Raw genomic sequence first — 13,002 nt, forward strand, 5'->3', positions numbered from 1 at the left:
TGTTTATTTTGACAAATTTTAAGTCTGTGCTTTATTTTTGATCAGGCAAGCCTTCATATGAAACAAAGTATGAAGATTTTGATAGAGTTTGAAGATTGAGGTCCATCAATCAAGCATAAGAATAATGCTCAAAGTGAGGTCAAATTAACTGATACCACTCAGCAATTATTACACAGTTATATCAGATACCTTATCTTGTACATCACCCATGCTGTAAATCTTAGAAGCAAGGAAAAGTCTGATATGAAATCAGTGAAGCGTGAAACAATAACAATGAAATGAAGTGAACAGGCGTGTTGACAGAAATTAATTGAACCAAACAATACAAATCAACTGCAGTACCCAGTACATCTGACCTATATACCTACATTATATCTGTTATCTGATCATTCAAATGTATCAAAATAAAATTACAAATACAAATAAGTTCACCCACATAGAAATTTATGTTAAGCACTGGTTTATATGAAAAGATGGTAGACCATTGATCTGCGCAATATGCGCAAAATATGGTCCATTTGTTACAAAGAAAAGCGATATTTTCACAACAATAATTTAGGATAGCAATCCATATATACATTTAGTGTCAAAAAGCAAAAGATTCAGTAAAAATGAATTTAACTTTTGGAATGGGTAAAAAAAATAGATAACTTATTTTACTGTTTATCATTCACATTGCCTGTATTGCAAAGAATCTGTTGAAAATGGAATAAATACAGACAAAAATGTCACTATATCAAGCTAAACTGCTCAAGTTCTCCTTTACATCAAGCTAATTTTTAAGTCTAATTTCATTCAGTGTTCAGAACCTAGGTCATTTCGAGCATAATATTCTAGAGAGAGCATGACTTCTGTGAAAGTGTCCTAGATTGCTGAAAATTTTTGGTACAATCATACACAAACAGAATTGTTATTAGGTGAATTTTTTTCGTTTTTGTGAAAGTAATTTAGGATTAATGGATTCTGTTTTTTTTGGGCCATCCTGTATATACGGTAATTATTCAATATATTCTGAATTTGACAATTCAGAATTCTATAAAACTGATGTACAACACTACTACAGTATGTGTCATCATTTGTATCATCTTTTTAGAATATATATGTTGTTTTGTGTTTTTTGACACTTGAACTTCTGTTTGCGCATTATTGTACCCAAAAATTTTAGTTATTATAGGATTTTCTGCACTGTGTTCTCTCTAGAATTCTTACATTTCAAATGACCTGGGTTCTGTTTTGTTTTTGGCAATGCTGTATATAATGAGTTTATCTTCACTAGATAAGCTATCCTATATCATCAAGTACCTGAACTTTCATATATGCCTATACTACCTGCATTGATATGAAAAACATCATTGCTGAACACAAACGACCTTATTAACATTAACATATAAGAATATCATAATGGCCTTCTTTACCCTATATATAACGGATTTCCTGTTGGCATATAGAAAAGTAAACCATAACTATATTATGCTTGGATATGCTAGATCAAAGAACCGAATATTGTATTTTAAACTGAAAATTGAATCTATAGTGACAATATGTTCTGGTGAAATGTTTGTTTGATATATTAATAAGCATGATTGAGAGTACAGCCATTTCAGTTACTTTTAGATGATTTAATGTAGTGACAGTCGATCTATACCAGGGGTGCACAACTCAAATAAGGATACTTGCCAAATTTTTCAAAATAATCTTGTCGCGGGTCACGCTCAATTGTGTTATTGTAAATTAACTCCCGTAAAACAAACAAATTTCAATAATAATACATAAAACTGAATATATATTTAGTTAAACTATTTAATGTTCTGAAAAACTGCTGATTTCGATATAAACGTGATATTTTAATGTATATCATAAATATATTTTTTTTTTTACAAAAACTGTTCGCGTGCCACGTTTGACCGTATGGCGTGCCAAATTTGAAAAGCGTGCCCTGTGTTGTGCACCCCTGATCTATACTATATAACTACAGGGTGACAAAAAAAAACAGAACCCATTTGGAATTTTGAAACGTATTCAGGAGAAAACATAACTTTTGTGCAGAGCGTCCTAGATTACCGAAACTTTTGGGTAAAATATATATAATCATGAGCATTCAAGCGTTAGATAATTTTTATTTTCATATAAGTCAGGGTCGTCCAAAATGTGGCCCGCGGGCTCTATAAGCATTTCGAGAAGCCCGCGCTGTATTTTTCAGAATTGAATAATTAAATTGGAGTAAAACTAGTGTTCGAGTGATTAGTCTTTTACTACTCTATATGACGTTATCGCAAAACAATCGAAGTCATTCTCAGATTGAGAATTCGTTAAGGAATGTATATTATGTATTGTTCGGGTTGCCAATGTTTTACGCCCGGAAATAAAAGAGGTGTTTGCAAAAATAGCCTGTCAAGACAGACCCTAACTCGTCATGTCGAAGAGCTTGAGAACTCTATAGCGAAAACTTTAATTGCAAAGGCGGGAAAATTCTCATCGTATTCCTTGGCGCCTGACGTAAGCACTGACATGAAGGATACTGCCCAGTTAGCGATCTTCTTGCGGGAAGTTTAATTATGATTTTGAAATTACCATTGTTTTGAGGTGTGGCGCCTTAGGCTTCAAGAAAAGTTTAGTAGAACACATAGTGTTGGGTGTCTTTGGAAAGAGGCCATCGGGCGTGAAAGTATGAGGATAGGATTTTGGTCTAGAAAATTTGGGAAAAACAGTTAAGCACATTAATAAGGTAAGTGAATCCAGTTTGGTCCAGTTTGCTTATTACATTAAAAAATACAGTAGAGCTTTCAATGTTGTTCTCAGTTGCTTAGATACCAGGTTGACAGTCAAATGAAACTTAAATATATTTATTTAAATTTCTGGAAGATGTACTTCATGCTTGAGAGAAAGTAAATAATGTCAAGTGTTGTAGCTAGTAAGCTTTACAACTTTCAACTTTGCTACTGTTGCTGAGAGTAAATATTGGAAACGATAGAAATACTTCGCCTGTGTTGTGTGAAACATATAAAATTAGATAGCCAAGACCCGGGCTACCCAACTATTTTCACTGAAGATCCACATACAAAACTTCAAAATTATTGGGGTCCAGTCTTTCCAGAAATGAAATTTAAACGCGCACTTCCTTGGCCGACTAAAGATTATGCATTAATCGAAATAGCACTATTCGCATGATTTATTATAGCAATACAATTCGTTCCATAGCCTTTATAGTCAGGTGTAAATATGAACAAATTACAAAATAAACTTCAAAACTATAAAAGTTATTTAATAAAAGGAAACCTTTACATATCCAAAGTTAATTGGTCAATTCATCAAAATCAAACCACAATTCTTGTAATTGAGTTTTTGATTTTAAGCTTTTCGGAAAACAATTATTGAGTTTCTTTAATAATTTACAATCAATGAAAAGGCTTTATGCACAAAAAATCGTGAGTTCTTGTCACATAGGCCCTACATATTTCTAATATATGACATTGAATAAACTGAACACTTAGATAGCTGTCTCAATATTTCAACAAAAGTAGAAGATAGGGCTTGTATAATTGGGAGTTCTTGTAAATCAATATTCAAAAAACGCATGTGACAATTGCCATTTAAACGGACACAATTATACTCAAGTCATAAAGTATGAATGAAGTAGCTGGCTTAGTATTTATCATGCTATTTATGCTCGAAGTATTGACAAGATTGAAATTCGAGTATATTTGAAGGAATTTTTCCAAGTACAAGAATGGAAATTAGGGCATATTGTCCTTAATTTTCAGTTCTTACGAACTTCTAATTACATAGTGACATCATACAGATTTAAATAACTACAAAAACACTTGTAAGTGATTCACAGACAGGTTACAGAAATATATTTGTATTAGTGTACAGCAATGCTTTTGAACCAAATATTGGTGGGTAGATTATACACATATAGATCCACCAGAACAAAAAAAGATGAGAAACATATTAGTAGTAAATTCCGAATTTACTCAATCAATAGCACAAAAAAGGGTACTCTCGTAGTACCGGTATATGTACCAGTTTACTGGGGTTAGGATTAGGCCATAATTTTATTCCGATTTTCCTTATCTTATTTCTATTACAAGTTTGGGGACTGTCTGTGTTAGCCAAGTGAACATACCCCATACATATAGGTTTCAGTTCCTTTACACAACTTGACGTAAATTAGTCGAACAAAATTAGTTACCTCCATATTGGTACACATACTTTTGGAGCGCCGAAAATAATGAAGCTTGAATAGGAAAAATAGAAAACAATTGTTTGGAATTTATTACTCTGCATACAAACTGAGATTCAATTAAAATCCCCTTTCATACAATGTGTTGAAAATGTATTCAAATAATACAAAAATCCCAGTGGCATCATTTCCATGTTTCCTACATTTCTATGATAAAACCTATTCAATAAAACTCTATAGTTATACCATAGCTACAAAACTGCTGATTAGAAGAAACTATAAATATAATATAATACATAATAGTAGGACTAGCAGCACAAAGATATATGACATGAAGTACATTTAAGTCAACTTTTATTGTGTACATTCGAATCAATCAGCAAAAAATGTAACACTTCGATAGGTCAAAAAAAAAAAAAAAAAAAAGTAATGGCCTTCAAAGACACGATTCCATTTAACGATTAAAATTGGGAAGTGATTGATCAAGACCAGGTAAAGAGAAAAGTTTTATTGTCTCAATAACAATATGAACAATCGATTGAATTAAGTTATTCTAAGTTAACTTTGTGTAAATTATCACACAATTTGTGCAGCATTGCTGGAATAACTTTAAACTAATAAAAACTTTTCTATATGTAATTTCCACAACGGTCTTCTCAATAATAAACTCAATACCCTACATAAAGTCCCTTCAATTTCAACTTAGTCATTCAATTTCTGAAAGTCATCTATCTATGGGAATTTTACATCTGTTAATAACTGTATAGGTAAGGGTTCAATGTAGGTCACTCTTATCACCAAATGCTCATTCTATGTTTGGTAATCGAAAAAATAAAGTATATACAGTATACGGCAATACTGGTAGGAATGTTTCAAAGTGTCAACTTGAAAACCTGAAGTTTCTGCCACTGTGAGATGAGTCCTTCCTTGTTTGATCATTAGGAATTAGTAAATTAAATGGATCAAAATTGATCAAAAAATGAAATAAAAACTTTACTTCTGGGCTTACAAACAAGCCTGATTGGATAATTTGAATCATTTTGATATTATTGAGTAGCAAATAACTGTATACTCAAATATGATTATAGTGATATTTCAATAACTGTGAACTTATAGTAAATTCATTGAATTTTTTGCACAGTACAATGTCAGGTTATGAAACTTATCATAAGCTGTTTGTTTATACACCAAAATCCAGCATGGTCCATCTATTTAATATGGTACCTGATTAACACTCATTAATAACTAAATTTATTTCAATTTTTTCACAAAACTATTTGAAACCGAATGCGATTGGCCATTGAATAAAAAGTTTCTCAAACACTTGGTTACTATGAGGGAAATTAATTAATTAATAATGACAAAATAGAGAGTTTTGTTTATTGCTGTTTTAAGTTTTAATTATTCAGCAATCGATACAATGATGATCAATCATTGCTACATTATAAAAGCATAATTGATAACATTTGTAAATTTTTTATGAAATATTTCCACAACTTTACTGTGAACAACGATCTTTACAAACAGCTCTCGATATGAAAGAACTATTTTTACAAGAATAGATGTAGGCTGCCATTGCCTATCCATGTTAACTACATGCTGGGTGAAGTGGTGGGTACAGGGTTTTGAATCCAGGGTCAACAACTTACCAGTCTGCTGCATGTTATCCACCATTTCATTGTCATCCTCTGTTTCATTTTCAACCTTTTTTTTAGGAATTTCCATCTGAATACCGACGCTTCTTTTCTTACCCTGAGATTTATTTCGTTCACCCTAAAGATAGAAAAGATGCCAATATACAGCAAAACTGAATGCCTATTTTGATATCGAAATCCATGGCAAATGGCCAACAGGATTTCAAATATTTAAAACACAACTTAATATTAAAAAACACTGTAATCAATGCCTATTTTGATATCAAAATCCATAGACAATGGCCAACAGGATTTTGAATATTCAAACCCAAATTAATATGGAAAAACACAATGACACAAAAACACAATTTTATGACAATCGATTAAGTATTATTTTCTCCAGGGCATCATAAAAATAATCATGTTTCACCCTTTCAATGACCAGTAAATGCAATTATCCATATATTAAAAACTGTGATAAATTTACTGGGCGATTCTCTGATAGTTTTACAGTATTTTCAACAACACTGATGCAGTAGAAAGTGGAAGCTGAGAGAAAACTTGTATAATAACAAATTTTATAAGTACCGGTAATAAAAATATAAAAAAAAATTTTTTTCCCACATCAAAAATCTTGGCGGCGAGGTATATTGATTGCAGTATAAATAAGAAACTATATTGAAAAAATAAGATTATTAAAGATAATTCTATATTACCATCATATGATGTCAATGAGTGAATCTTCTGTGTTCTTTGTCGTATGAATATTGTGAAAAAAGTGGGCAAAAACAATAAGAATGACTAAGAGTTTCAATACAGCATTATAATGAAGCAATTCTAAAGTACTTGTATTAAAATAATGCTGTTAATAATCTCATTGTCACATAATGAATAGGCCTACTACATCCCCATTCAATTCAAAAAACATCTATCATAAAATAATACTATTAGGCTTATCCAAAAATTAATTCCATCAAAAATTACTTTACTTTTTACAACTGCATGACAGACATTTTCGACTACACTATTAATCATAACAAAATTAGTGAATTACGCTGAAATCCGTTGTAAAAATAATTTGGGACATAAAGTGAGGAATGCTTTTTATTAGAAAGTAAGTTTAATATTGATTATTGGAAACTGATTGCCTGAGGGAGTCTGATTTGGGTCTAATTTTTTGATTACAGAAATACATTTGTGTTAGTGTGCAGCAGATATCCTGAATTACATAGTATGGTATTTTTATTCCTGAGCATTGAGGAATGATTGGGAAATAGTCTTGCGCAATCTCTCCTGATAATTAATATTAGGCTACAACTTAAAATTACATTTATCACAAATATTATGCTATATGTATCTAATTTTCATAAAAAACTTAAAATAAACTTACAAATTTTCTCCCACTGCTTTCTCTTTTGTGTTGATGTGGAGTTCTAGGTCTTGGATAAAGTAGTTGCTGAGTTGTTGCATTCGCATGATACTGTTGATGATCTAAAATTAATATTTTTTCATATGATGTTCTTCACACCTTTTACTACGATGAAGACTTGCATGAGCAAAATATATGAATTGAATATTCTAACATTCACATTAATAAATATAATATATATTAGGAAGGGTAATCGAAATGTATCAATATAAAAATTTAATTTTGACTTGGCAACAAAAAGCCGCTAAGTCTTGCTAGTAACTGTAAGATGTGGAAAAACAATTACAATTATGTTAATCTCATACTTTTATATGTAGGTAGACTATATTTTTCATTCAATGTTTACTCGTGTCTCTTGTTCTGAACAAGGCACTGAATAAGCAGTTAATGATATCTAAGATTCCCTACTTAGTTTACTACGAGGTGTTGGCCATGGGATTTGTACCTGAGATGTGTAACCTGCGATGCCAACACAGTTAAGTCAAACGCTTTCACCATTAGGCCATCACATTCTGTATTTTCCAGTTCAAACTTTTTAAATACGATAAAACCTAACAATCAAAAATACTTTAAAGCTTGTGTTTGGTATCAAATAACTTATTTTATGCAAGCTATAATTCTCAGCAAACAGTAACGTAATTGATAGAATAGAAAAATTATGGAGATTAAAATTGTTTTATTATGTATCTGGAAATATCTACTCACATGCAGCGGTAATGTCCTGATACTGGACTTGTCCAACAGAACCAGGCTGGTATGAATAAATTGGAGCTGTGTGAGTGGATGGTTGAGGTAGATTTGGTGGTGGAACTTGAGGGGGTGGGGTGTTGAATCTGTTTGGTGGGGGCATGTGGGGCGGAAATTGAGGATTCGGTCCTGGAGGCCATCCCCGAGCGTCTCTGTTATAGTAATTCTGATAGTCTTGTTGCTCGTTCCTGTATAGAAAATGAACTTCATTTACTAAAAAATTCGTATTGATAACTTTGACCTAACCATAGCCAGGAGGTTTGTTGAAATTTGAAAACACAATGGCTTCGGCTCCACAGCTATTATAAATATTTCAGTATGGCGGCTACCATGAAACATCAGCCTAAAAACAGTTTCGTGGCAAAGGCAGTTAATTGAAACTTTGGTGTAATGGTTCAAAATTTAATTTCAAATAACCAAATAGGCTATAACTAAAAATTAAAATTTGAAACAAAAAAAATTATGAGCTGAGAGCTGAGTAAAAGGACATTATTATTTGTATTAAGTACTGGAAAAATGTAATGTGAAAAAATTACTAGGTGGCGAGGAGCTGGAGCCACTAAAATTTCCGGTAGCTCAATCTCCATCTATTACAAGCCTGTATAACTCAAATGACGAAAAGAGCTGGACTTAGGACTATAATATCTGGTATAAGTCAAGAACAGAATAGGCTTAAGTTCCAATATGATGAGAATGAACATCAGAAATAAAATGTTTGAAACTTACATCCCAAAGAATTTTTTCAGTGCAACTTGGGCCTTAGAAAACAGAATGGGCCAAAGTTCATAATAGGGTTAAAAAAAAAACAGAAAGAAAGTGCCAAAAAATATTGATCACAAAGATATTCTCATCCACATTAATAAATCATTGGTTCCCAACCGCCGGTCCGTGGACCGATGCCGGTCCGCGAAAAAAATTTCGGTGTTTTGTTGTTTTTATGCCGTCTAAATCGCTCTACCGAGGACGGGGGTCGCGTTGGTTTATTACGCAATTTCTCTTCCGCCGTCATATTGCGACATCTTGGCGCCGAGTAATCATACTTTTCGCTTTTTCGGCTCCGATTCATCTCGAATGCGCTCCGATCCCTTTACTGAAGACGAGGTCGATTTATTACACAATTTCTCTTCCGCCCTCATATTGCGACGTCTTTCGCGACATCTTGGCGCCAAGTAATCACACTTCTTGCTCATCGTGAATGCGCTCCATCAAATCTCGCAAGATTCAGAAACCTAAAAATTGGCACGCGTGCTTTTTCTGTTTTGCATGCTTTTCCTGATTAATATGACCATCCAAATAAAACGTTATGCATATTTCTTTGTTCAAACTAAAAAACCGTCAAGAAAAGTATAATACTCCAGTAAAATATGGCAGGTGGTCACGAGGAGTGCAAAAAAGCATGGGCCGCTGAGATCTTTTCCAGTATCTTGAGCAGACAAAGTAGGATTTTGAGCCTGGTGCCAAATTACCGACGACTTTGTCATTGTAATGTAAATTCATTCCGTTTGAAGCATCGATCAACGGCATAGGGATTAATTAATATGATAAACCCAATGGAAAAGCTTGATTCAAATTGTAGTTCTACTTTACAGTCCAGATTTAAAAAAGAATCACTGTCACAATTTTGGATATATTGAGCAACTGTTGTCCGTATTTTCAACAAGTTACTTATATTTTTATTACTTATTACTTATATAAAAATATTTTCATCACTAGCTTTAATTGAAGCGAAGCAAGGAAATTGGCTGCACGCCGGTGCAGGGCTACGTGTTGCAGAAACTTCCTTGAGGCATCGTTTGCAATCCTATATTGGAAACTCTAAACAGCAGCAAAATTTTCACTAGAGTTAATTGCGTTTGTACATGATTTGACATGTACATGTTTTTTATGTGAGATGTTTTATGTGTGCCGTGCTTACTCATAATGGGTGCCCAGCACTGCATTTCATTACGCAAATATTTTTGGCCGTCACATTATTTGATAGTTTTTATTCATGTGAGCTGTTTTGAGGGGGGCCTTTTTTGTCTAGACTCTAGATGCATATTGGGTGCCCGACATTGCATTGTATTACGCAAATATATGTTATTCTTTTATGTTCCGGTCATTTCAATTTTTCGCCGGTCCGCGAGTACATTTAATTTAATTTAACCGGTCCGCCAGGGTAGAAAGGTTGGGAACCACTGCATTAAATAACCAGAGCTCAGGTCTTTACTAAATGTGAATATCTAAAAATTCAAAAATAACAAAATTCAAAATTGTTGTTTTGTGTTTTTCTCAAAACTTAAAATTGTGACTTAGGCCTGTTCCATCCTTTTTTTGCTTGGATTTATTTCTTTGTCTGTTTTTAATATTTTTTTTCCCGTCATTATGTTTTCTTGAAAAATGCTGGAACCAAACATTAATATAGCATGCCGCCAAGCCTTCTATACATTTGTCTCTTACAACACAAGAGATATTAGGATGTAACAAAAAATCTTAGTGCCAAATCATACGTTGAGTGCAAAAGTACCTACCGGTAGATAATTTATAGGAAAATGATTAACTTACAATGTAATTTGAATTAGCAAGTTGAACATTTAGATGAATTTATCTAGAATTAACTTATGATTGTTTTTTGGCACCAAACGATTATATTTTTGAGATTTTTTAAATCACCTCGAGGGCTGCATTAAAAGCTTCCCGGGGCGTATGCTGTGCAGATCTTATCTATTATGATACTATTGGCTCCCGCTCGAACAAAATGCCTAGACTTTATTGCTCTACAGCTCCCTAGCTCCGAATCCAACTGTCTAATTTCTGTTTTTTTTTTTCAGTTAGATTTTAAAAGAGTTAAAATTCATATTAGTAAATCTGCTCTAATGAAGAAGTATTAATGAAAAAAAATCCCAGATGTGAATAAAATTAAACCTTTAGTCACCTTTGATTTGAATTCAAATTTGGATCTTGTACAAAAGGGTAGCATGATGTTAGGTAATGCGGTAACGGCTGTGGGCCTTGTCCTTGTGAATACTGTTGTTGAATCATGTGTTCAGCAAACATATTTCCAACATCTGACCGAGGAATAAATGGTTCAACCTCTGCACTCAAATTTGTTGCCTAAAATGTATAAAATTTGTTAAAACTTCTGTTACGGTACTTTAATAGAAGGTGCGAAAGAGAACTGTAAGATTACAAAAAAGAACTCAAGCGTTGATAAGAAATGATATGCAGATGGAAAGAGAAACAAATTGATTTTGACGATTTGATAACTGATATGAAATCCAATTACAAATTGAACATGTCGCGACTAGCAATATCTTTCAGGACTTTAAAAAAAGAGCAACATTAAAACACCTACAATTGAACAAAAATATTCTGACCAGTTACACCTCAATGATTCTTACTAAAAGTAGAATTTTGTATCACCAGTAGAGAAGCGAGACGCAATAAAAGTAGACAAAAGAACAAACAATAGTAGGCGTTTTATCGTTTGTTACTCTGACCGCAAGGTAATGCTTAGTCGCCAACCTAGGTAAGTATTGATATTTCGGTATAATTAGGGTTGTATCAGTAGTAAGTTTGAGCTATGTTTGCTGCATTGCTTCGGAAATTGTCAACACCAGTACAATTCCAACTGTGACAAAATGTTTCATAAATCCATATATATTTGTATGCTATTTTCCATCTTATACTACCTTGTTGTCAAGGTAACAAGCAAAAAATTGTGCAATAGTACATATAACCAGATATGATGAACATTGAATTTAACTCACATGATTCATATAAACTGATTGATCCATATTGGTTACAACCAATATTGAAATTTGATTATCCAAATCTTTTCATATCTCAAAAGACAGGCAAGTCAAGTTTGTTGTACTTACATTACTATAAGCTATGATTCACTTTTTTCATTCATGCTAGTCTGTATTTAACATAAATCATTAGCTACTAACAAAATGACTAGCAAGCAAAGGTTAAATGACTGAACCACACTACTACAAAAAATCGGTAAACCAATATCACCGCAAAACATAAGCACAATCTTAAAACGTAAAGATTGGATTTCTCAGAAACAAAAAATACGATTTAGGGAAGGGAAAAAAATTTCACCATAGCATTCCAGAGTTTTTAGCAAAAAAACAACAGCAAAAATTTTTGTCATGTGACATCCGCAATAAATTCAGATTGTTATCGAGACAAGCTTGGGGCAATCTGACTCATCCGCCATCGTGTCAGACGCTCCCTCATTTCAGAGACAAATGAAGTGTTTGCTATATTGAACCAAATATGTTGGGACATCTTGGAATTTGGATTGCCATGCTGTATTCCAAGTTAAAACAATTGATTTATATATATCAGAGATGCTCAAAATGAATTTGATCTCCCTAATTCGAAATTATTTAGGTTTACAAGTTTCATTTGAAAAAATATCATTCCAACCAAGCAATTAAAATCTTGAAGAGCAATCGAATAAGCTTTCATTTTATTTCCTAAAATTGAGAAAATAGAGAACTAATCAAATCATGATTTATTTTACTTTCCTGCAATATCAAATTCAAACTTGGTGAAAAATATATTGACTCATATTTTTATGTTCTTTTGTTGAATAGGACCTAGACTAATTCAGAATAGAATATATTTGATATTTCATAATTAAAAATATGATTTCAAATGTGTTTGGGATATTTCTGGAGTTCCAGACTATCATCCATTTTATTTTTATTTAAAATGCTTTATTCCTTAGTTAAAGATTCCTATTTTTGGGTTTTACAGTCATCGATTTCTGGATTTGAATTATTGGTCTTTTTTCACTTGTAATCGATTTGGAACATCATAAGGTCGTTACTAAAAACTTCAAAACATTTCAGTTTTATGTACCTAATGCATACCAGTACGGTACCGGTATTGACTGCAGAACTATCTGACTATGGATGGAAAAATGTCAGATCAAGGATAAAAATCCAGTTAGTGAAATTGGACCCAATATTTCACAATATCGGCACTTCATTTTCCAATATTAATTAGTTTAC

At 32.6% G+C, this 13,002-nt stretch overlaps 1 protein-coding gene across 1 annotated transcript in view; it reads right to left on the minus strand.

The window, feature by feature from the left end:
* Positions 1-11,916, minus strand: part of LOC120333386 (selenocysteine insertion sequence-binding protein 2-like) — a 29,476-nt gene extending 17,560 nt beyond the window's left edge. Inside the window, exons 1-5 of the mRNA XM_039400798.2 lie at positions 11,743-11,916; positions 10,908-11,086; positions 7,952-8,181; positions 7,208-7,308; positions 5,833-5,956 (exon numbers count right to left, since the gene is read on the minus strand). Coding sequence (XP_039256732.2) covers positions 5,833-5,956; positions 7,208-7,308; positions 7,952-8,181; positions 10,908-11,086; positions 11,743-11,769 — 661 coding nt within the window. The 5' untranslated portion in view covers positions 11,770-11,916. The remainder of the gene's footprint in view (positions 1-5,832; positions 5,957-7,207; positions 7,309-7,951; positions 8,182-10,907; positions 11,087-11,742) is intronic.
* Positions 11,917-13,002: the final 1,086 nt, after the last annotated feature.

The sequence above is a fragment of the Styela clava genome, chromosome 13 (genome assembly GCF_964204865.1).
Source record: "Styela clava chromosome 13, kaStyClav1.hap1.2, whole genome shotgun sequence".
NCBI lineage: Eukaryota > Metazoa > Chordata > Ascidiacea > Stolidobranchia > Styelidae > Styela > Styela clava.